A 26,771-nucleotide genomic window follows, 5' to 3' on the forward strand; every position below is an offset into this window, starting at 1 on the left:
TTCATGCCACAAACACCACAAGACGACGGCGCAGCACTTTGCGGTCGGACATTCGGTACCTTGTGCATGTGTAAATTCGTGGCCAGAACAGCACAGGGATGGGGAATCCGGAGAGGGAGGGGGATGGGGTTGATGGAGTACTTCAGTCCACGCATTGATAAGCAACAGCAAGAGGGACAACGTTGGGAGTTGTGTGTGTGTAAGGGAGTTTTGTGTTGATTTTACGACACCCGCAAGTGCCGCAGGCCATTAGGAGGTATCCAAGTGCGTCACAGGACTCGACGGATATTCCGTTGGGAGTGCATGAGAGCAGCCAACATTTGTGAGCTTTATTAAAAATTAATTTACTTTTCATTTGCAGTTTATTGCACTTGGCAGTGACAAAAACGTTGCAGCAGCTGTCACTTCTCCTTCCCATTTTGTTCCTCTCCCAACTCCGGACAAAGAATACACGAGCACGTGTGTGTCCTTTAAATGGGCTATGACATCGTGTGTGGTGTTTGAATAATAAGAGGACCCATCTTTTGGCTCTTGTCTTTTAGCCACACTTACACGTATTAAAAAGCCATTTGTGTTGGCCATGTTTGATGGCTTTTAACATCGACCGTGTTGTGCGTGAGAGCCGTGACAAGTGCCAGGTGTGGGCTAAAACCTCACCGACTGTGCCTGTCTTTTCAGTTTTATGTACTTTATATTACTCATACGCAGTGTAGGCTGCTGGCATAAAAATTCAATTTGAAATTTAAATTGAAAAGCTTTCGGATACTTTCAGAAATTAATAAAAATTAAGCGGCAGCTTCTGCAAATTTCAAATAGAGCTTCCAATTTATTATGTAATGCTTAAATTCTAAAGCCGAATGAATTGAATCTCCCTTGAACTGTAAAACAGTCAAGTTAAGCTTCGTACTGTATTGTTCTTGTTACAGCTCTCGTTTAAGTTTTTTAATGTTACTGAAGGGCCAGTGAGACAATAGCTTACTCAAGCAGTTAGCAAAAAATGGACAAGTTTTATGAGCACTCGATGTCATTGCCATCAGCAGGCGGAATTCTCCATTTTATGCCCGGTTACTGGCAACTGTCCTCTGCCTCCTGAGTGCGCTGGCGTCGCGTCGTCTACAACAAAAATGGTGCAACACCCACGGCTGTCATTTCATAATTTTTAGCCAAAAATCAAAAGACAAACTGCCCCGAAAATGTTGGCCCGGAGATTCAGAGATTCTCGACTTGCTACTTGCCTTGCGCCTCTCGATTGTTATGCCAAAAAATTTGCCTACAAGTTTGGCGCGACGGCAACAGACAATGGTGAAAAAAGTTAATTTGGCAGCAAAAATACAAACAAACAGACGACGACAAAACGTCCGACAGACACTTTAAATAGGCAGCCAGAAAAGCAGCGGGGCCCGGGACAAAATAGCTGGCAAACTGTGAACCAAAACAACACAATACACAACAAATTTCTGCGTCATACTTTTAGGCGCGGCCGCCTTTTCTGGCACGCTCAACGTCCGTTTGTTTGTCTGGTTATCACTACATATACACAGATATATTTATGTGCATGTGTGTGAGCGTGTGGGCAACAACTTTATGAGTTTGCTTGTTTGCCGAGTTGTGCAAATTAAATTTATGAGAAACTCGTTTCTTCACGCCTCTAATTGGAGTGCCCAGTGTTTGCCAGATGCCGGGCCAAGCAGACGTGGCGTATGCGCAATCTGTAGCAAAAATATCGTGTTGTTGACTAAAGATTGCGAATAGTTTTAAATGGGCATAATCAGAATTATTACTCAACGCTCAACAAACACGTAATAACATTTCAAAAGCAATGCTCTAAGCAGTTTCTAAAACATTTTAAAACAGTTTTAAAAACTTTTAAGCTTTCCTAGAAATTGTGTGTGTAATCTTTTAAATTAAACTAAACATAAATTCATTAATACTGAATGTGACGGGTGTTAAAACTCTCTGTTAATATTACCAATAATAATTCGCACAGATTATTAATATACATTTGTATTAAATATCTGTATCTTTCAGCGGACCGGAAATGCTCGTTGCATTTCATTCCAGTCCTTTCTCGGCCCCTCTCCAGCAGGGAATTCCCAATAGAGGCTTTGAACTGGATGTGGACATATTATTCACCGATTCAGATTCATATGACTTTGCACAGGGCACCAAAAATCTTTGTGAATTTCATATTAATGCATCGAATCCGGGTAAGTAAGGAATGGATAAAACATCCTTCAAAGGCCAGAACAATTGTCGAGCTCATCTGTAAAAAATGCGAATATTAATGAGTATGACACCCACTCATACATACAAAGAAATATTAAACTAGGTCAACAGTAGGAATAATGCGTTCTTGACTTCCCCTGTGCCACGTTTTCAACATTTCTTTTGACTTGTTTGTGCCCTTTCCTTTTGCTTGATTCTGCTGCTGCTGTTCATTAAATGCAGCACTGATTCTGCTGTATTGCTTAATTTATAAATTATTATTATTTATATTGCTTACTCATTAATGCTGCTTGAGTGAACGCGTGCAACAACTCCCCAAGCACTCAACTTGAATTTCTTCTCTCCCAGTCAGCGCAGTGGGCAGCTTATTAGCACACGGCGTCTTGCAACAATCAAAAGTTGCATCTACTTTCAAGTTTGTGCAACCTGAGTACCTCAATTGCAGCGCTAAAAAACAAATTGGATCTTGAGTGCTCCCTGTTGGTCGGCCGAGTAGGAAGATTGTATTACCCTTCATTAGCTTGAGGGCTTATTTAAGCGGACTTAATAGGATTTTAATTCAATTGGAGGCCAGACAAAATAAAATTGACGTGATCCAAAAGCGTAAGACAGATACTAAAATGCATGTTAAATATTTACTTGAATACAGTTGCGCTTCAAATTCACCATTTGTATGTCTATAAATTTTTTAAATATGTATAATAATTAACAAATCCAGACACTTATATTTACATTTAGTAAATATTTACTTACTTGTTCCATTCATTATTTTAAGGTGACTACATAATAAAATAAATGTTAAAAAAATGATTCGATTAATTACAAAAAATTAAACGAATTAATGTAGAAAATGAGTTGTAGACCTCATGCAATAGTTTGTGTGCAGTGTTGTTGACAGGCCCTTAATATATTCACTTAATTGCGGTAAGTTGTAAGCTCCTGCCCATTAGCTGTGTGCTTATTATACTCTTGCAAAGGGTTTTATAACTTTACCACATAATGTGCAACGCATTAAACGTATAATTTACTAATAATTGTTTAATTGTCTGTCTGACTGTCCGCCTGATTTTTTTTGCGAACTCTTTAGTGTTGAAGCCATCTTGATAAAATTTGGAATATTGTTTTAAGTATTAGTATGCAAATTTTAGTTGTTTCTTAAAATATATCAAACCAAAATACAGGTTGTGTATTTGTTTTTGTCTTAAAAAATCTATAAAAATTTGACATAATCGGACTATTACACATATATTATATTTCAGTGGCATATCGTGTTATAAATTGATACAAAGTTCTGCAAGCGTATCACACTTTCGGCGGTCCAAAGATAAAACTTCTTTCTTCTTTGCTTCTATTTTTTCTTTTTTGCTACTGGTCAACAGGCAGCTGCATTTAATTGAAAAATTATTAAATGAAATTTCGGCTTTCCAAGCAAAACAACAAGAAGAAAACTCTTTGAACCGCAGTCTGGCAGCAGTTTGTGTAGCCTGAAAGTAGGCAACGTTCCTCGAACACGTTGTATATGTGTGTGGTTGTTTGTATGTGTGCAGTGTGGCAGCCGCTAATGTTCATTAATTTGCACTTAATAACTTTTGAGTAGGTTTTATTTTTCTGGCCATTTTTTATGCTGCGCTTGAGTTTTGCTTTATTTGCAAATTTCTCTTCATTTGAAATTAGTTTTCGGTGTCGAGCAGGCAATTTTGGCAGCCCAGGGGAAGTTAAATGAAAATTCCCCAGCCTTGGCTCACTTTCTTTATCAGCTCTTCTATGCCTAGTGTTGTTGCCATGGTCATTAACTTGCCAGCTTAGTTGTTTGTTGTTTTTCTTGTTCTTACGCCTGCTTCTGTTGGGTTTGATATTTCTTCTTAATTTTTGACCGTTTAACTTTGTGAAATGCCTCAGCTTCGACTTGTTCTTCATCTTCGTTTTTAGCTTTAGCTTGCCCTGAGAAATTGCACAGATGTGTTCGTCGTTCCGGGGATAATCATTAGGCAGAGGCGTGAAACTGCCATATCTTTCATAGTTTTAATCTGTGTTCACAGCTATGGCAACATTGGGACGAGGAGCATTAGTATACGAAAATCTTAAAGAGCAGAAAATGAAACATTAATCATAGCAGATGCTTGTAGAGAAAATAACTTAACGATAGTAAAATATATATATCAATAAAACTGTTTGATAGCTGGCAAATAAATCCAGTCTTCCATTTACCTTTTTATCATCACTCCAAACTCTTGTAAGTATACCAGTATTGACAAAATTTGTTATCCTGCTAAAACTTTCGACTAAACAGTTTGATAATCAGCGAGCCAAAGTATTTCAAACTTATAAAAGCTTTCAAGATAATTACCAAAATAGTTTGAACTGTGAAATATAATCTGTTTTATTAGAAAAGTTAACTAATAAATCAACTAAACAAATCAAATAGAAAAATGTGGAAAAAGGCAACATTTTATTTTGGGCCGGCAAAACATAAATCATAAATACCAAGAAAAAATGCTTTAACTGAGAATGTTTAACTAGAAAATACTTTTTTCACAAACTTAACCAAGAAATACAATGTGAGGGTGGTTTGATAAGTCAGTAAATTTGGAATAAGAGTAATTTATTCTTGGCAATAAAGACCTTTATTTTTCAAAAATGTCTCCTTTTATCTCTATACATTTAGTCTAACGGTTTTCTAATTAATTTTGCTTATTATATGTGTAGGGAAAAATATGTGTAGGCTACCGAAAACTCGAAAATTGAACGGAAAGCAGGACAAATCTTTCTGCGCAAACAGCTGATCATTTAAAATATTCCCTGGCAATTCAATCAAATTAGGCGTACTTTAAACATGGCAGCCTGTAACGCAACACATGCATACAAAATTTAATTAAAAGCCATCGCAGCGTACGCACACACACACACACACACACACATATAAGTGTAGCGGACTTCAATTTTGCAGCTCCAGTGCGCTTAGTCTCGGTTCAGTGCGGCCATAGTTCCACATTTAATTAAACTTAATTGAAAAAGTTATGGCAAAATCAAACCAAATTAAATATGCAACAGATTTTGATACGCAATCAACGAAATCAAAACCAATGCATTCATGAACTAATACATTCAACGATGAATTGAAACTGCAGTTCTGTTAATCATACGCCGCGTTGTACAGAGTACGGACATATGCACATTAATACATATTTGGGGACTTATAACAAGAAATATTTTCAAATCTCACTCCTATTGTTATCATCATAATTATAACATTCAAATGACCTTTGCTGTTCATAATAAATTGTTTTGCTCCCTTTTCGCATTTTGCATATTTAAATGCAATGCATATTGAATTTTTTGGATGCTTAATGATCATGTTTGTTGTGTGTGTGCTTGTGTTTGTGTGGAGGGGAAAACGGGAAACGGGGAACTGAGAGGGCGTGTTGAACAAACAAAACCGCGTTGCGTACAATTGAAAACAAAATGAAACGATAAATATTTGGTTTTCGTTAAAACTTTAATTAAAATCATGTTGCAGCCCGCAATAATTTATTTGTAGCGCATACTTTTTGGCGTTTATGTTAGTACGTGTATGTGTGTATGTTTGTGTGTGTGTGTTTGTATCGATAACAAAACAATTATGGTGCTTTACTCTTTGCTCTTTCCCCGTCCCCCCTTTCTCCATTTGGGCCATTATAAATGTTTCATACGCAAGTGCCACGTTTTCCTAATTGAGCTCGTCGCGAGTTTTTAGCCAAACTGCTGCTTCAATCTTCTCCCTCTGCCTCCTCTTTTTATTTTGTTATTGCTCCCTAATTTTTATTTGCGTTGTAGCCCTGGCTTTTATTGTTCACCTGGCAAAAATATACACATTGTTGCCCCTGCCACCGCCGACGGAATGTGTTGCAGTCAAATATTAGGCCTGTGGCAGCCAAATTCATATAGCATTCAAATTGATTTGATTAGCTCATTAGCCATTTATGAAGTCATTGAAAATTACATTTGGCATTCGAAATCGACACTCAGACAAGGAGTGAATCAATGGTGGAATTACTGCTTAATCGGATGGTGAATAATTACAAATTAAATAATTTTGTAGTTAAGTGGAAAATACATGCAATTATATTTCAATCAAATAAATAATTATTTATGAACATTATAACAATTAAAAATTTTAAAAAATTTTCATCATGGAATAAATATAAAAGTAGTTATTAGAGAAAGTGACTTGCCTCTATAAATGGATATTCTCCCAACCAATTTACTTGTGACTACAAATGAGTTATTTTTCCATTTGCTGACAATTTCTGCTTGACACTTAAGCTGACAGGCAAAGCATCTCTACGCCCTCAATCAATATTCTTGGCAGTGCCCAAACCCGAAACATCGTTTTAATTACCCCCCAAAACTGAAACTGGCCCATCTAATTAACGTTAATCAACTTGCTGGCAATCAAACTGCTGTCCCGCCCACATTTCCCTCCCACAAATATAAGAGTCAAACACAGTATTTAAGCCGCGAAACCAAAAAGCTTCTCCGCCTCCTGAAATTCTTGGAATTATTTTATATGAGGCGACTGTAATAAATTATTATATGAAATCGCTGTTAGATTTGCTGCAAATTATTTATGCCACACACACACACACATGCAAAGAATGAAAGAGAGAAAAAGATACACAAAAGAGAGATCACACATGCTCTAAATTTATTGCACTACAATCTGAGGAACATTTCCGTTGAAGCCAGAAATCGTTTACCCAGTGATTTGTATGGCTGTTCGTTCTAGAACCCTAAAAATATGCTCAAATGTGAAGCAAATATACAACATTTTATTACAAATAAACTGGAGAAGGATGCGAGCACAGTCAGATGTGTACTTTAGTAGATGGTACACAGATGAAGGAAGGGGCAAATAGGGAGCTACAATAGATACATTTGCCGGAGGTTGCTTTGGCATTTTTATTGATTTACGGATTATTGTCGAAAATGTGCGTATGGACAGAGCTGAAGGGTACGCATGGCACAGAAAAATCTTACCAGACCTGCAAAATTCTCTAAAATTTTCTTTCATCCACACTCGCTCATTCGGTTCGGTGTGGTTCTATTCCATTCAGTTCAGTTCATTCTTCTTCTTCATCTGTTGTTACAGCCGCGCCAAAACTTTGAAGCCAAACTTTAAGTAAATCTTTCGATCTTTTTTCTGCTTTCATTCATAACTGGGTGAATACAAAGAGTGTTTGGAAACTTGTTGAAGTTTTTGCTTTTTAATTTCGAAAGCCAACAGGCCAAATTGAATGCAAAGCAAAGAGAACATCATAAATATCATAATGCAAATACAAAATATTAAATAGACTGAAAGAGAATTTGCCTTGTTTAATGTGTGTGTAAAAAGAATTTAAATATGTGTGTTTCCCAAAATCTTTTGAACTTTACTATGTCATGACATGATTAAACGCATAGTTAAAACAACGTGTGGATAATTTAAAATTTCTGTGTATTACTAATTTATATTCTCGTGACAGTATTTAAATTTATATTACGTAGCAATTTACGCAAACGTTTAAAAAAATATTAAAGTGTGAAAAAGGTGTGGTTATAAAGATGAAACTTTTAAATGACAAAAAGTGAGCTTTTAAATTTTAATATTATTATTAGATTCTGTCAAAGATAATTCTGTTAGATGATTACTAAGGTTGATCAATATATTAGTTATAATGTAAGAATACTTAGTGCAGATATGTTCCAAAACTAATAAATATAAAACTACTTTAGCAACAATGAACGCATAGCAAACACATTCCTATTTATTATCAGATATGCACACCCAATGGGTATTCGCCTTTAAATAAACGGAAACTCTATAAAATGTTGCAGAATTGTGGAGAAAATGAACACGGAAACGTCTTTTATTAGAATTTGGCCATAAAATCAAACCACAATAGAAGCGCATGCATTCAAATGAGGTCATTGCCTGGCTGATTTGGTAGACAATGGTGGGGTTTTATCGGGTGGTTGAGGTGGTTCTGTGGTGGGTGGGTGATTGAGCTGGGGGCGGAGCAGACACTGCATAGTCGTATTTGTTGTTTAGTTTGCTTATTGAGTTGCAATTTTGTTTGCAATCAGCGACAAAATTCATGACAGTGGATAATGCAGAAGAGGAGGGAAGAAGGTGGAAAAGGGGCATGTCAATGTGTGGGTTCGTGATGTGCAAACAACAAATTAGCATATTTGCACATAACAGCTACATTTTATTTACTTGTGTATGTGTGTGTGTTCGTGTGTGCATGTGGGTGTGTGCATTTATGTAATATAAATATTTAAACATGATTCTGTGAATAGGATGTGTATTTTGTCTCTGACGAAGCTAAAGTTTATTAACTTAATGCAATATTATTTGCTCTCTTTATTTTCTGTTGTTGGAGCTAAGTATTAAACATATTTGTCATACATATTTATGCATGTGTAGAACTTCTCGGACTTGTACATTGTTGACTTTGTCATCATCTTAAAGACAACAAGAGAAACTCGACCACGCCTGATTAAGCATCCAGCCAGGCGATTCAAATATTATCTTAGATACCATCGCAAGCAATCAAACCATCTCTACGGCTACAACTTTGACACTTCTTTTATATTTGTAATTGGGAGTTGCATGGGGAGAATTGGAAGAAAGGGGAAAGTGTAGCCAGGGGCAAATTTATTGCTGCGAAAACAAAACGTTTGCAATTAGCCAAAGCCAAAGCCAAAGCCAATGCTGGTGATGCTGCTGCATACAAGCCATGCTTATTTCTGGCCTAATTATTGGCCTAATCACAAATACATCAGCCAAATTGGTTACCGCCCCGAGGCGCATGCTGCAGCATATTAATTGAAATTTACTTGCCAACCCACTGGTTTTGTCGTTTTGTTGTTTTGCTATTATTGCCATAAACAATAATACACGTGTATGTACATACATATATGTGGAAATGTAGGCGATTGTATGGCAACATTTTGTAATTTTCTGTCGAAAAACATAATTGACTCGCCTTTGTGCGTTGACCCAAAAATTAATGTATTTGTTGGAGCTTATTTCTTATTTATAGCATTTTATTTATTTGTACAAGCAAATCATTTTCGATGGACTCCTTTTGTTCCTATTTAAATCAGAAGGAAATGTCTTAATCATATGTGAGATTATATATGAATCATTTTAAAGTGTTATTTTTCAACTTTAATCAGAAAAAAATGTAATTAATTAAATATAAAAATAACTTTAGTATAGTTAAAACTATATTACAATATATACCAAAGGCAAGAAACAATATATAATAAGTCTTTTAAGTCGATTAAAGTATACTGCAATTTAAAAATTTTTTCAAGGGCACAAACTAATAAGGATCTTACTAGAAACGATGCTATTCTATCAACATAAATACTAAGTAATGTTAAACCTAAGACATTTAAATTTACAATTCTTAAGAAATCGATTAACTTAATTATGTTGAATGATGATTTAGAAATACTTATGTAGGATATAGTATCTGCTAGTCAAGCACAATGGACCAGACTATTCATATTACTATTTTTCATTTTAAAAAAATTCGCAACAATGGCAAAAAGCCACAGCCAAGAGTATGAGAGGACACACAGTTAAATTGAATACCACATGAGAGTCGAGAGTCAAGAGTGAATGGAAAGTGATGTGATTTTAAAACAAATACTCCAATGCTCGAAACCCGACACTCGACACTCATGTGTGGCAATTCATACAGTGTTGCTTATATGGAATGTTATCATTGCCATTTTGTGCGCCATGTGAATTAGTTAACGTTATAGCACACATACAGTTAAAATTACATTCCAACACACTCACCCACCAAGACAGACATATCTGAATACAGCTATATATGCACACTGAGAGAAGCGAGGGGGAATCGCAGCAATGTTTCGATCTCAGCAGCGATGGCAGTAATAAATTTTGTGAGCATACAAAATGGCGGCGACGCCATTCGCCATTCGCCATTGCTGGCCAATACAGCACAATGGCGCACACGGAAATAATTCAAGGCCCGGCATTGGAATCGTTGTCGGCGTTGAAGTCGGAGTCGGTGTTGAGCTCGACGCTGGATTGGGAGCTGGAGGTGATGGACCTCTACCGTAATAGTAGCAATAATAATAATATGCTTATCAGCGTGCCATAAAGTGAGACTCGACTCGACGCGACGCGACTATCGAGCCACGCACTCAATAGTGTGGCAAGGGGCGGAAACGAGGCTGTGTGAAGGGGGGGTGGGGTACACTGAAAAAAAAGACCAACTTCTAAAATCAAGAACATTCATGTTAAATATTTTGTTCATAAAATAAGATTATTTTAAGAACAAATTACTAAAACTAAGATTATTAATCTAAAAAATCTTAAAATCTTAATATAAGAATAAAAATCTTAAATTGTTAGGAAAGTATAAATAGGTACTATTTCGTGTCAAACAAATGATGGCACCATGGCGCTCTGGTTAGAGAGGCCGCTTCAGTTGTGAAGCAGTAGGCGGCGGATCGAATCCCCCTCGTAACAAATTAAAATAACATTTATAAAATTACTAAAACAGAATAAAATATAAATAAATAAAAATTTAAAAATAAAAAAATATAAATATAAAAAATAATTTTCATTTATTTTATTTTTTAATTTTAATTTTAAGAACTTTTATTCTTATGTGTTCTCTTAATTCAAGAATTTGATGTTCTCGACGCATTTTTTAGACAAAAAATCTTAGTTCTGAGACCAAAATCTTGATTTTAGAACATTTTTTTTATCAGTGTAGTTGGTTAAGGTACCCGGTATATAACGGTACTTCGCTAGTTGGCAAACCACAAGCATGGCAATAAAATTGTTATTTTTGCGATTTATTATTAGAGTGCATTTGGGTTTTTGCGGCCTCGGCCACAAAATGTAGTCGTAATTGTGTGCGCAACGCATTTTGGCATTAAATTATAGGGTGTTAGTTTTATTGATTGTGCGGTCAAGAGAGTGGGACTCCCCCCCACCCCACCTCCCCCTCCCTCCTTCCACTTCTCCATTTGGTTTGGCTTGATTGAGTGGCGCTTCGTTTGGCTTTGTTGTTTGATTGCTTGTTAGGTTTTTGTTATTTTTCGATTTGCTTTTTCGCCTCTGTGCAAATTAAATACAATTGCCCCCAGTCAACAATTCAAACATAACAAATGAGACACTCACACTCACACTCACATATACTCATAACTACTCATGTATTTATGCAGATATGCATGTTCAATTTTTGTTTTTGTTTATGCTGCATTACATTTAATGCAGTCAAACAATTAGCCGACCGAATCGGAAGGATATCGACTGGATCCATGCTTCCATGGTTCCCTGACGATTTAAAATGCAATTCGGGCCTATCTCTTAATGGGCGTAACGCATATTTTATGTGCCAAATTGGCGTTGATATTTCCACTAAATTTCCATAAGCCTGCGTACTATTTCGACTATAAATATGCCTATCGCCTTATTAAAATAACATTCAACTTTATGCAAAAACTCATATTTATTACAGTATAATATAGCTCTGTTTGCAGGAGCATTTTTGCATACAAGTAGATGTCACAATCCGATTTAGTTAAACCTTTTTTTTTAAGTCCAAAAAAAAATTTGATATGTTAATTTTAGTTAGATATTGAATATAAAAATAAAATATATAGTCTGCTATTATTTACACCGATTGGCAACATTCTATGAAGATCGAAAACTTAAGACTGAAAAGAGAACTTTGAGTAAAGACTAGAAAAAGCTCACTTGGCATCATCTATCGACGTTGTGGAGGTATTTTTCTGTTGACCAAAGGATAGAGTCATCGAATACTTTAATTTTTAAGAAACATTAATTGTTTCATAAATTACCGTTTGCGAATTAGCTATGCGTATGATTTGAAAAGATGCTGATTAGCCTCTCTTAGCCCATTTACACATAATATCCTTTTGGAGCATATTTATGATAAAGTCTTAAGTTAATGCTGAAAATATGACAGAATTTCGGCTTTAAGTGCTTGAAACATTGCTTAAAGCAGTCTTAAGTGGCTCTCAGGCGTTTCACATTCGCTTTATAAGCAAGAAATGTGCGCAACCAGCGCAATGTGACAATAAAAAGCTCATAAAAATGTATTAGATGTGTGGCATGAGGCACAAGCTCACACACACACACACACACACACACATATATATATATGTGACAGAGTCATAGCTATAGCCCAACAGTCTCAAGTCTACGTAGAACCCAATTCTCCCATTTTTTCTGCTTCCCTACTCCGGCCAGCTGGTAACTTTTGCCCATGTGGCAGCTGCAACTTTGGTTGACTGTTGCTGTTGCTGCTGCCACTCGATGCGGCACATCAAAACTCTTTGGCGCTACATCAACTCGAAGTTGAAAAGCTGTCGTAGCAGTTAGAATGACGGTCTTGGCCCAGGTGTTATCATCGATACCGTTGACGTTTGCTGCCTTTATGGAGAGTACCACTCAACCACCCTCAACAACACATCGACGTCTCGCTCCCTCCCTTCCCCTCTCTCTCCCTTTCAGCCACTCTATCTGCCGCATTGCAACAAATCGTGCGACTTTTAGCAATTGAAGCGCGGCTTGCTTTCTGCCTTCGCTTTTTGGCTTGTTTCGATTTTCCCTCTTTGCCGTTTTTAATTTGTCACTTGAAGCAAAAGTTGCCAAAGTTGCTCCTCGACTGACGGCGCAACGCTCAACTGCTCCGGATGTTGTTTGGCTGCTTTTGTGGGTTTCATTCATTTTGTTGGTCTTGTTTGTTGCCTTTTGGACAACTTTAATTAAAGCCAAGTGTTGGAATTGCAGTTCTAAACACATGACAGCTTTAACATTCATCATGGCCCATAGGACCGAAATGCTGGAAATTTGCTTCATGTCAAGTCTGCAGTTAAAATTAAAATTAATTCATAAAGTATTATTAAGGTATTAGTCGTGACTCCTGATTACAATTGCGTTTTAAAATTTAAAAAAGTATAGTTTGTTTAAAAAAACTGGCTATAATTATTATTTGTTTCATCAAAATATTTCTCGCTCGTTTTCTGTCATTCCATTTCCGTACTTCATTTAACTTCTTTTAAAATCACAACTTTGCGCGTACCTCAAGAAAAAAAATAAACAATGATGAGAGTTGTAATCTTTAACTTTGTTGAAAATTTATTAGTTTCAAAAAAATTGCAAGTATCTTTCTTGCATATCATTTAGTACTTATTTATTTATTTTCATTGTGAAAGTGCTCTACACACAGATGTGAGGGAAATGTGAAAACTATGTGAGAGCAGAGTGTAAATTAACCTAAATCGCATGTAAGCCGCTTGTCGTACAACGTTCTTAGAGCATATTAAAAAACGGCGGGAATCGGCCGTGAGTTGACAGTACTGTATAGTAAATCTGCCAACATATACACACTCACAAGTATATACATATGTGTACATATATCTATAATCTATATTTATCTCGCTCACACTCAGTATGCTCTCGTATTCTGTCTCTCTCTCTCTCTCTCTCTCTTGCAGATGATGTGCTGTTCTCACGTCGCGGTCGTATGGGACGCATTGTGAGTCCGCGTCACACGCTTCCGCCGAACACAACATGCACGTACCACTTTCACGGATATCCTGGTGACCTGATTTGGTTATCGTTCACCAGCTACAATCTGCAGATACTGCAGCAGGCGATACACGACAACAATACGCTGGGACGGGTGAGTGAAAGCGTTTGAGGAGAGCTGCCTTCTGTACTGTTCTTTACTCTTCTCTCCTCTCTGCCACAATTGAAAGTGGGTTGAGGTTCTGGGCCTGTAACAGTTTGCATAAATGCATAAAATGTATCTTGCTTATGGAGTGGGAGTGGGAGTGGCAGTGGGAGGGGAAATAGGAGCGAGCTGCAAGTTGTGAAGTATCCGAGTTGTTTGCATTGTGTGCTTTAACGCGTCGCGTTCTATGCCAACGGTGGATTCACTTGTCTATTGTCTTGATTTCTATATCGTATACGAGTATTAGTGCCAGTCGAGCGACACTTTGTCTTCTCACCCAATTAAAATGATGTCGTTTGTGTGAGTGAAATGAAAACAAAAACAACAATAAAGACGAAAGCAAACAACTCACATACACAATTTATAATTAAGTGAAGACTTCAGAGCCAAGAAATGGAAAATAGTGGAATGTGAAATATGGCCAAAAAGAATTTCCACACTCATTTTAGCTCTGAAATCTGCCCTAGGGGCAATAGAAGCAACTGCGTCAAAATGCAACACTGGCAACAACAACAGTCTAAACACAAACAAGAAATGTGTTTAGTTGCAGTGCTTTGCACTCACAGTCACAGTCACAGTCACAACAACAAAGGCAACACCTCTCGTGACATGTGCATTTTTAATGTGCCTTGTTCGCTGTGTAACGGCCTGTAAATTGTGTCAAGGTGGATGTAACTGTAAGTGAAAACGATGCGTATACATAACGACTCAGGAGTCTACTGTAAGAAAAGGCGTACTGTGAGAAGAGAAGCAGGAGAAGTGCATGCATCATGGATCAGTAAATGATTATTTTATACAATTTAAAAATTAAATGTTCCTTAAAGTGAAACTAAATTTTGAACACATTACAGGCTGTTAATAACAGTACGTTATATTTAATTTTTAATATTTTGATATATTCTGTACATGGATTACTGATATTATTACATTTTATAATTATTACATTTTTCATTGTTTATTGATGTTTTAAAATTATAAATATTTTAAGAATCTCACTTATGACAATGACATTTTTATTGTTTCCCCCTTTCTAAAATTATGCTGAAATAAAATGAGTTTCTTTAAATTTTTTTAACAAAGGCTTATTTTAAAAGACTGTTAAAGAATCTGTCACAATTGCTTGAAATGTGAAACAATTCCTAAAGATAAACCTGCTGCTGCTTTAATAATCACCAGTTTTCCCACATTTTTATTTATCACATGTGATTTACATATTGAAGAGATAGATTTAAGTTATACACCTGGGAGCAACTTTTCAAGGTCTTTTTTCTGTCTAGACATCGAAAGAGGAGACATCTAATTTATTTTGGCAACAGACTTTCCAAACCTCGGGAAACTGTAAAGACATAAATACGAAAAAAGTGCCAATTAATTTTGAAAATCCCAATGAAGAGCAACCTGTAAGAGATGGAACGAAATGGAATGGAGTTCAAGAACTCGTCAGTTCACGTCCTCTTCAATTCTTAAACAATTGTGTGTGTGTCCTTCCTGCCCCCTGCTGAATGCAGTGTCCGTGTCAATTGCAGTTGCCTCACCTACACTTTAAATTGCAAAGTAAAAAGCGGGCAAAAATAAAAAGTGTCCAACAGCGAGTAGAAACAACAACGTTTACCTTGCAACACCAACTTCCCAACCCCCATCCCCCATCCCCCATCCCTATCTCCCCCCGCACCCTCCGCCCTGCACAGTGGCACAATAAAAAGTGACAGAACAAAAATATGTGCAAAATAAAACAGGGGCAGCAGCAAAAACAGTTCATGAATTTTGCAACAGCAACAAAAGCGACAAAACAAACAGCAGGTATAACAGCAGCAACAACAACGACAATCAACACTTGAAGTAACAGAGAACAAGGGGTGCGAGAGAGGGGACTAAAGAGAGAGACAGGGGGTGCAGTTGGTACGTGGGTGCTGGTATTTTGGGTAGAGCAAGAGAAATAAAATAAAATAAGTTGAAGGGAATTTGCACAAAACAAAAAGCGAGCAAACTTTTTAAATTAAGAAGCAAAGTTAAAATTCCAAATAAAAAACATTGAGAAACGAGAGGAAACGAGAGGAAAAAGGAGAGAGAGGGTACACCAAGAGGGGCACATCATTGAGAGATTGCCGAAGAATGTTAAAAAAAACCATTAGAAATAATGCCGCGACATTTATGAGAGCCACACACAAGTGGTGACATTTTTCTGAAGTCCCTCCCTGGAATCCCTGTTGAGGAACTACGTGGAAATTAGGGGGAAATCTACGTGTGCATGGGAAAACGACTCTAGGAATGTAAAGGAAGAACTTGACAAGACTTAGGCTTACTGCAAAACCAATTTGAAGTCACTTAGCAGCTTAACAAGTTCACCTTTGCACTTCGCGGAGAGAGAACCAAATTTTGCACTATCAGCTAAGAAAATTAATAGAATTTTGTAGAATTATATTACACCAAATGCTTAAAGCCAGTTTAAGAAAACTGACAACTGACTTACGAAATGTATAAGTCGAAGATAATGATAATAATTATTTAAAATACTATAGTGATAATTTCTGGTACAAGAATTTTCATTTATTGATTAAAGCAATACAGTAACAAAATATATGTATAAATAAAAACAATTGTTGATCAATTTATAACTATAATTTAATGATGGTAAAAATGTACAGTGAATTTAAAATTTTATTTTTGAATGCAGAAAAACAAAAAAAATTGTTTGAATTTTTCAAATCTTTTTGGACGGCATGGATATTAATTTATAAACGACAAAATTATAGTAAATAACTGACAACTAATTTCATATGGAGTGTTAGTTTATGGGCGTTTCTTCTGTCCACCCTCACGCTATCCCCGCAGCCTTCATTTGTGCCGCCTCACAGAAGCCACAGCTGTTTGTTACTGTCTTTTCATTATTAACACAGTCAACAGTAATCACTGCCTAGACACGAAAAGGAAAACATTGCAAACAGGCTTCTAGTAAAAATATTTAATGCCTGCAAACAGTATGCTGAAGATGTTGACGAGCAGAGAATACGAGAAGGCGGAGAAGGAGAAGAAGGCACAGAAACAACATGAAAACATGACAACAGCAGTGACAAAACGTGAAAAGACAAATAACTCACACTTGCAACTGACTCTCATTGCTGCTGTTTGAATATGTGACATATGACAAGCATGCAGAGTGAGAGAAAGAGAGAGAGAGAGAGGAAGGAGGTGGGAAGTGGAAATTACTAACACTAAGGGAATGCGAGCAAACAACAACAACCAGCAGAGAGAAAGCGGGAACGAAAGGGAGAGGAGAGTGTGTGTCAGAAACAACAACCAAAGCAAATCATGAAAAAATGCTTTAAAACAAAGCGAGAGAAAGAAAGAGAGAGAAAGACAGAGAGAGAGAGAGAGAGAGAGAGAGTGGGGTAGAAAGTTAGGGTTTGAGCTTTAGGCGTTAGAGATTATGGATAAAATGGCCTGGGGAAACATTTACACGTTTGTTGTTTTTGTTTATTCGCGCGAAACACAATAATAATGTCAACAAGAGAATTAAACAATAACATGCACACACTTTTACTTTATTTTCTGGTATCCATTCCCTTTTTCCAGAGCGATCTGCCGCCTTGGATAACACGGCTGCGCATGTGGGACAGCTATGGCACCTACATGCCCATCAAGTCGACGAGTGTGACAACGGGACAACCACCGCCTCCTCCGCCGGTTGCCTCATCGGCAGATGGTGGGAAACCCACACTGTTGAATCAGAGCAACTATGGCAGCTATTACTACAGTGCCAGCAATCCCAAATTGAATCGGAACCTGCGTGTCAACATTGACAATGCCTGGAATCCGGTGGACACCTACATCTATGGACCCACCCAGTCGAGTGTGTTCAACCAAGAGAACAAGTACAGTGGTTACCAGGGCGGTGGAGCCGGCGGAGGAGCTGGGTCCTCGGGCAAGCCGCTGGGCGGCATCAAAGATAGCCTTAACTATATCTCGGGTGGTAAGTCAGGACGGGATGGACAAGGCGCCTCGGCTGCAGCCGTAGTGAGTTCCGATAAGAACAGCCAGAGCGCCGTCTCTCTCATGAGCACCAAGGGCAAACGACGCCTCATGCTGGAGATCTACGACTACGAGACTCCCAAGCTGTGCGATCACACGGCCATCGGCAGCGGAGTCAGCGGTAGCAGCGCCCTCATGGGTGGCAACAAGCAGCGACCCTGCAGTCCACTGGAAAGCTATGTGAGCACAGGCAGAGATCTGGTAAGTAATAAGTAACTCAGTAAAATTTAGAATATTCTGATTCTTCACTCAAACTTCTATTTAGCTACACTTGACTCTTAAAAAGTGGTTAGGCAGCTCGCGTGCTCATTTGTTTTCGTTTATGCAATTTAAGACTTATCCCCGTTTCAAAACATTTAAAAATCTACAGTACGTTAAAAAAAAACTAGAAACAGCTTGATAAAAAGATTAAATTAATTTGGCAGCTAAAAGTATGCAGCATTTTTAATGAACATTGAAAAACGTTGAGTAAACTGTTGTCTACTTTTAGGAGGCAACATGAACATTTCATTGTTTATTTTGACAACACAAAAAGTACAATTTGTTGAATCTCTGAATTCTATTTTTTTATTTTTATAAGCATTCAACTGCACCTGCTCCTCGTGCCCAATTTGCATTCCCTCCTACTTCGGACCGAGCACACACAATTGCCTGGCAGGAACGCGAGCCAACAAATTTGGCACAGTGCAGATTTGTATTTGCTTTAAACTTGACAAAATTAATCAAATTAAACACTCGAGTGCATCGCCAGACGTGCACAAATAACGACAAGCGACAAACGACAAACGACAAACGAAGCCAACGAAGCTGCCGAGTTGCCCACGGTGACTTCTTTGCCTGTTGGCAAATTCAAATTCGCTAAAGCACACACACACACACACACACACACACACACCCATACACAAACACAGGGGCGGCAATGAGGGTTGAGGGTTGAGGATCTCTGTACTAACTGTGGGCCTAGCAAATAGAAGGGACCGCAATAAGCTTGCTTAGCCATTTTGAATGTTGCAAATATGAACTGCAAATATTTTCACGCCAAATTGATGCTACACTGTGAGGAAAAAGGGAGACTGTAAAAATATATACATAGATATCAAGACATATCTTAATAAAATTTGTTTATATTTGATAAAGACTTCAATATAATTTATTTGATCTAATGCTTATCTCAAACTTACATTGAATACAATTAAAAATCTTAACATATCTATCTATTCTAATAAAATTTCTTACAAGCTTAAAGAAGAAAATCTTTAGTTTTACTTAATATTTAGAAATTTAGCTTGTTGATTTAGAGGTCTCAGTTTCTTTTTTCTTAGTGTAGCTTTCTCACACTCATTTCACATTTTGTACTTTTGATATTTGCAGAAACTGGAATTCCACACGCACACAGGCACCGCCCTATTTCCAGCTCAATTTGCACTGAACTACGAGTTTGTGGACACCGAACAAGGAGGCGAAACGTGGCCGGGTAGGCGTGGCGAGGATCCAGTGCCGCCGCTCTGTTCGCGTGTTTTTCGCAAACGTAAGGGCAACATTCAGGTGCCGAGGAATGTATTCCTCTATGGCAGAGGCGGTGCCAAGAACATAACGTGCCTGTATCGCTTTGAGGCGGGCACTTCGGAGCGTGTTAAGCTCGTGCTGCACAATGTATCCTTTGGTGAAGGCACGGCATGCACAACGGACTCGGATCTACATACGGGCAGGCCACGTTGCAATCAACTGGATCCCGAGGGTCGCATCACCGAGCTGAGACTGTACGATGTGCCTTTTCGGGATGTCAAGATACAGCTGGGCTGCTTCTGTGATAATTCGAGCGCCTTGTACAGCAATGCGCCATTGACCTTTGTCTCGCATTCGCGTGTCATGGAGCTCACATTTACCGTGAGCAGACTCAACATTTCAGAGGACTTTGCCGACGTATTCTTCTCGGCCTCGTATGAGTTCAAACGCCAGCCGGACTGCCGCAAGCAGCTGAAACTGAAGGGTGCCGGTGGCGAGGATGAGCTGAAGTATCCGCTCAAAACACAAGATGCCAGCTGCGAAGGTCTCGCCTGGTTCATTGAGGCACAGTCCCCGGAACGTTCGCTCTTTGTGCAAACCTGGGGCTCCTATCTGCCCGTTGATCCCACCTCTGAGGATGCCATGCGCTGTCATACCAAGAATCGATTGATGGTCTACTCGGGCCGCCCACTGAAACCGATGCGTGTGGTTTGTCCAGCCCAGAGTGGTCCCAGGCCAACATCACTCCACATATTCTCCGAGGACTGGACCAATGGGCAGCCGTTGTTCATGAACAAGTAAGTGAATTGGGTTCGGCACGAATAACATCAGTTTCACTACAAAACTATTATTAAAAGGAAAAAAATAATTGAAAAAGAGCTTTCAACTCAAGTTCTCTTTTCAATTGCTTGCAATACTCAAACTTCCTTCAATTCAAGCAATTGAGCTTTAATGTACTTTTGAAGCTCAGTCTACTTGGAGCATTGAGTATTGAAGTATTCTCTTGCCACTTGCTCACGACATACAAATATTTGCTTTCAATTCAAGCAATTCAATTAAAAACGCTCTCAGCTGCAATAAGCTCTTAAAGCCCATAATTGGAGCTATAGTATGTATATTTTTCAAGCGCTTTCAGTTCAAATATTAATACCGTGTTTTTGTGTCATGTTCAGTGGGTATCATTGCAGCTTGAACTGAATGAGTTGAAAAGCGCTCGATTAATTATCTAAAAGTCTCGACACGCTCATTAGTTGGCACTGTCTGGCCAACTGACAGCCTGGACACTGTCAATTACCCTTTGGGGTGTCATAAAAATATGTTTTCACATGACCATGTAGGTTTTTTTGTTTATTTCGTTTGTTTTTTGTTTTTTTGTTTTGTTTTTGCGACAAATTGAGCTGCACTTGCACATAAAATTTAATGGCAACACGTTCCAAGCCGCAGAACAAAACTGACCGAAAACGAAGTTCATTTTCATGGCACGCACCTTGAACATAAATTGCCGGGACACACACAAGTCCTCACATGGAGGATTCTCTGTCTCCATTCCTCGTTCTCAGATGGACAATTTTGCATGCACTTCAACAAGGTCTTGTCTGTTGTATCTGTTCGTGTGTGTCTGTTTGACGGCCATGTTTGTTTGCCTCAATGTATGTATGTTTTTTTCTCTCTTCTTTGCGCTCAATTTCCTGTGTTTTGTTGCCGCTGTAGCCATTTCCTGTTATTGCATTTTTAAGCAGCCTGTTTTTTTATAGAGCTCATAAGAGCTTCCAAATAACTCGACTGGGAGAGTGCAGGGGGCTAAGCTCCTACACACTAAGAGTTGAAGCTGTTAAAAATGTTTGAAATGCGGGCAACTGTTAAATTGCAATTAGTTTGTGCAGGCAGATAAAAAGAAACTAACGTTCAGAAGCTTTTTGAGCCAAAGCTACTAAAATTCTACATTCTATACATATTATACATGAAATAGAAAAAATGAGAAAATCTTACCTGTGCGTATTATAAAACCCATGAACTTTAAATGTGCCAAGGAAAATTTATGAAAATAAGATGCTGAGTAGAAACGTCACTTATAAATATCTCAAATAATTTATTATTATTTATTACACTATTATAGTAATTCAGATTCAACGCATACTTTCGATTCAATTACAGAATGTCTGCAAAAAAGGTTCAGATTAAATCTGAATCTGAATTCTTTGTTGATAGCTCACAATTATTTTGATTTCTTATGATTTCTTTTACTGTTTCAAGGTATCAGATGCTTTTTAGCTTGGTCAGTGGTCTATTCAAGTGTTTCAATTTAGCTTTTTGATTTTGATTTCGTCTGTTTTAAGTGTTTGTTAAGCACACTTGAAGGAAAATAAAATTGAGAATATGAACAGGATAATATAAAAATTTACGAGGAGTGGTCTTTTGAATTTTTAGAGTATTCAATTCACAAACTATATCACTGTTGTCTGTCTTATAATTTAACGAGCTTTTATTGATGCACTTGAGGCTCAATTTATTTCCCACTTATTGTACTCGATCTTAATGCCATAAGCCTTCGCCTTATTTGCAGTTGAAAGCATTAAGACTACTTAAATACGATAATATTAATGGTAAAATCATCACAATGACTTCGTCTTGGTCCATTCTAAATGCAGTCGAAGTGAAGTGCATAATAAACGAGTATTTTGTCTATGGAATCTTGAAAGTTGCGCGTAATTAGTTGCAGTTGAGCAATTGGGCTGCCAAAGAGATACTCGGCTGGAGTATTCCTTACATTATCCCAAAACTTGACTCAAAGTTATGTGGAGCATGGCAGACAGCTGCATGACAGCCACAGGGCATGGACATGGACATGAACATGGCCAGAGATGGGGACAGGCCGAAAATGTTTACAACTTTACTTTCACACACCCTTCACCGTTTCCTCACTTCTCAATCTTGCAGACCCATGAGCTTGGTCCTGGAACCCATCCTCAAGGAGCCCGGCGACATTGCCTTCACATGGCTGGAGATTCATCGCACCAAGAATGCGCTGCTGCAGCAATTGGACCTGCATGTGAACGCAAGCGTAACCACGGGCATGGGCGCACCACCCAGCACTGGTAGTGGTGCTGCTGGTGCTGGAAGTGGTGGAGTTGTGGGCACTGGGAGCGCCGGAGTTGCTGGCGCCGGAGGCATTGCGCCGAGCTCGGCAGCCAATGAAACCCTGAACGAACTTGGTTTCTATCCCAAGGAGTCGGACTGCGAGTATAAATGTCCTGAAATTGATGCATGCATTGCGGCCAGTCTGTGGTGTGATGGTAAGTTCAGATACAAGATGCATGGGTTGACACACAACTGCAACGTAAGCAAAAATGCAAGAAGATCTGCAAGAAATTGTCGACAGACAAATACCTTTAAGCTTTTTTAAAGTTAGACACTTTCTGGTGAAAAAGAATCTTTAAATTCAACAAAACCTTTAAAATATTAAGAATTTTGTAGGGATTTTCCACTAGAACGATAAGTGCACTTGTGAATTATTGAATAGAATTGAAATACTTAAAATGCCATACTTTAAGAGTACACTCTACTGCCCAACTATTTAGCCTACCCTCGATAAGCTGCAAGTTTGCATTACTTGTACGTGATTTGGTGATGCTTGCTCCAGTTTCAGCTGCAGCTTCAGCTTCTGCTGCTGTGTCCTGCAACGCCTGTAAGTAGGCAACTGAAATTTCACTTGTGGTTGCTTCTCTGTTAATTTCATTGCAAGCTGCCGGCCACGTTTTTGTAATCAGGCAAAGTTTCCTGACAACTGCACAAAGTTGCGTCCCAAAAATACGAGTGTCTTCCACAAAAGTTAGTTCGTCTGTCCGTCTGTGCGTCTGTCCGTCTGTGCGTCCGAGCGACAGGCCGCAACAGCTGCCGCCAAGTGGATAGGTTGCACTTGAAGAGAAGGGACACTGGAATCGCCTTTTAGCTTCAATTATTTATGGGCAGCCAGGCGCGTCTGCAACTGAGCTGCTTAACCGCAAAGGCAGCGCATTAAACAAGCTAACCATCCAACCAACCAACCATCCAACCAACCAACCATTCAAACAACCAACTATCCAAGTATCCGACTATCCGACTAGGCAACCAACCAGGGAGCAGTCAAATGACACTGACTGGAGGCTCTTTCAATTTGGCAACTGTCGAGGCGAACCTGTGTAACCTGACCAGAGATTTCTTTTCAATCAATGCACCGCTTTCTGCATTCGCTCTTTGCAGGTCATCACAACTGTCCCAGCGGTTTCGATGAGTCCGAGGAGGAGTGCGGCACGGCACGAAAGCTGCTCGAGCTGCCCGGCGGCGTCTTTGCGGCATTGGGTTGCATTGCGGCGGCTCTGACCGCCTGCCTGATATTCTGCATGTTTGGGCTGATGCGCAAGCGAAAAAAGTCGGTGGTGCAGAAGAGCGGTGGATTTATGAACGGTGCCAATGGCAATGGCAACATGCCAGCTGCATGCAACATTGGCACACTGAAGAAGGACTTCAAGAAGGAGGCGCTCTACATCGATCCAGCGTCCTGACATCCACTCCAGCCGGTCGAGTACATACATGTGGATCGAGAGACTACCGTGTGATATGTTGCCGCCGGCTGTGGCTTGTACGAGCAAATGGAGCAGGGCCAGAACATTGCCTGACCAGAGGAGCAACTGGAACAGGAACAGGAACAGGAACAAGTGCAAATGGAGCAACTGGAGATTATTGTTGGTCCAGTTCAGGATCTGGCATGGAGGTTTTAAAACAGCTGTTGAGAGAATGTAAGAATGTGAATGCGAAAGGATTTCGAATGAGCCAAACAGGGAGAAAAATAGAGAACTATAGCTTAACTGTAAGTTCGTAACTTTTCTAAGCGCTTCAAGAATAAAAGTGTAAGCCGTAAGTCCGTGAATGTGTGTGTAGACTTAAGCAAAGACAGATACAGTTACAGATACGAGTAGTTATGATGTGTATAGAATTGGGTTTGTTTTTAACTAATTACAATGCAAACTTTTAATTCAGTTGTTCATCACTGCCCAGCAAGTCTTGTATATAACTATAAAGTATGTTTTAAGCAATTATCTAGGTATCTTCCTTGTTCCGGATATTAACTTTTCTATCAGCAAAAATACCTTAAGTTCCGGATAACTCTGACTTCAAAAGACAATATGTTACTAGACAAAAAACCTGAAATTCTATTTCTAAATTCATGTTCTGGACTTTAAAAACAAATACCTTCAAAGGATTGTCATGCATTTGCATAAATCTCACCTAAGTCTAGTATCATATCAGGTCTAAGAAATGTTCCCATCTTTAAATATTTTTACAATAATCCTACCAACATTTCTGATCTTTGAAAGTCTGATATAAGTATTTATTTATCTTGTTTCTTAACTTATATTTAACTTTCTTTAAGAGCTGATTTAGTTGTTCTTGGTTAGCCTAAAAGAGCAGAGCGAAAACTATTGTAAATTAGGTACCTTAAATATAATATGACAGTACTTAAAAAAGCCATTGGCATAATATTTAGTATAGCACACATAGCACACAGCAAATTAGTTACAATTAGCTACGAAATGCAGTCAAAATCATAAATTACAATTAAATTGTATAAACATTAAAGTGAAATTAAAATGAATTGTAGAAGTCTTGTGAATTCAAAGAGAAAACTCTCTGACATAATAGCTTAAGAACTTAGTCATAGTTATTACGATTATAAAACTGTTAGCAGCATTTCAATTGGGGCAAGTAAAAAATCTCGACAGTGTTGTGATCCAAAGGCATGCACATACAGAACTATGGTTAAATATAATAACTAAGCAACTAAGGCATTCAGTGAGTTAATCAACAACTAAGGCAGTTATCATACGATATTAACCAGTATATATAGGCATGGTATATAAACCGAAAACAGCACCGTGAGGTTTTAGATACATCACACACATACACACACAAGAAAAGATGAAAAGAAACATCACATAGTGGTTAAATTGTTATTAATTAAATTAATAATACTTAAGCAAACATTCAACCAATAAAATGATCACATTCATAGATTATCAAAGAAAACTGCCATAAAATGTCTTCAAATCAGAAATATTATAATATTTTAAAGAACTTATAAATATATTTTAATACATTTCCATATATATAATTTTCATCAACTCTTGAACTTGAAAGACTCAATACTTTTAAGAAGCCAATTGATTTCGTTATGCTTTACTCAGTTATTCATTTGTAGTTGCAAAAAAATTTGAAAAACAAATTCCTAATGATATTAATAAAGAATAGCATTTAAAATAAAAAAACAATTTGTAAAAACACATTATAGAGTAATTTATGCCAATTGTATGAGGTACTAGAACCTAAGACATGCGATAAACCCTAAAATTCGCATAAAAAAAATATGAAATACACATACATAAATACATTTAAACAATCAAATTTTTGAGAGACTTGGCAGTCAAAAGGCTACGAAATCCGTTTAAATGTATAAGACAAATCTACTTTATTTTAAATGCACTATAAATAACAAATTAAGTAAGTATAAATGGAATTCGACATTAAATAAATCGCAACTAGAATTTCCCATAGCAAAGAACCATATAAAAAACCATTAAACTATCAAAATGATTACAAGAACAAAAAGAAACAGCAATATTGTAAAAAAAAAAGGCAAGTAATGTAAAATTAAATATTTTTGTTTCATATTTGATAGTAATTAAACAATGAATGTATTTCAACTAAAATACGCACTTTGTACAATTTTATGAAGGAAATATTATTTCATCAAACATAAATATATGAATTAAAATCATAATATTTGCAATTACTACAAAAACTAATTGCAAATGTACTTTTTGTGCAAAAAGTAAAGAAAACACCAGAAAAACACCATAAACAGTAAAGAAAGCAACCAAAAATTACAGTTGTCTTCGGATATCCGAAGTTAAAATACCCTTGCAGACCGAATTAAACGACATAATTATGCGCTACATTGATAAACAGTCTTGAGATATCTGTAAAAGTATCTCAAGCATTTACAACAAGATTAAATCGATGGAAGCTGAGGGCGACATCCTCGCAGGCTGTAATGTTATATTATTGACATGACATTTTGTTAAGGAAACTTAACTCAATTTTCTTTCGATCGTCATTCGAAAGGCAAGTAATCGTCCTCTGCAAAGGTATGAAAATCAATCATTAAATCAATTAAACACAATTGGTGCATAGGCCAAA

General features: G+C 37.8%; 1 protein-coding gene across 1 annotated transcript in view; it reads left to right on the forward strand.

The window, feature by feature from the left end:
- LOC117787062 overlaps window positions 1-24,358 on the forward strand; it is a 44,582-nt gene extending 20,224 nt beyond the window's left edge. Inside the window, exons 8-13 of the mRNA XM_034625509.1 lie at window positions 2,029-2,207; window positions 13,765-13,952; window positions 17,577-18,233; window positions 19,404-20,335; window positions 22,476-22,831; window positions 23,778-24,358. Coding sequence (XP_034481400.1) covers window positions 2,029-2,207; window positions 13,765-13,952; window positions 17,577-18,233; window positions 19,404-20,335; window positions 22,476-22,831; window positions 23,778-24,079 — 2,614 coding nt within the window. The 3' untranslated portion in view covers window positions 24,080-24,358. The remainder of the gene's footprint in view (window positions 1-2,028; window positions 2,208-13,764; window positions 13,953-17,576; window positions 18,234-19,403; window positions 20,336-22,475; window positions 22,832-23,777) is intronic.
- The last annotated feature ends 2,413 nt before the right edge of the window (window positions 24,359-26,771 follow it).

Source organism: Drosophila innubila (genome assembly GCF_004354385.1).
Source record: "Drosophila innubila isolate TH190305 chromosome 3L unlocalized genomic scaffold, UK_Dinn_1.0 0_D_3L, whole genome shotgun sequence".
Lineage (NCBI taxonomy): Eukaryota > Metazoa > Arthropoda > Insecta > Diptera > Drosophilidae > Drosophila > Drosophila innubila.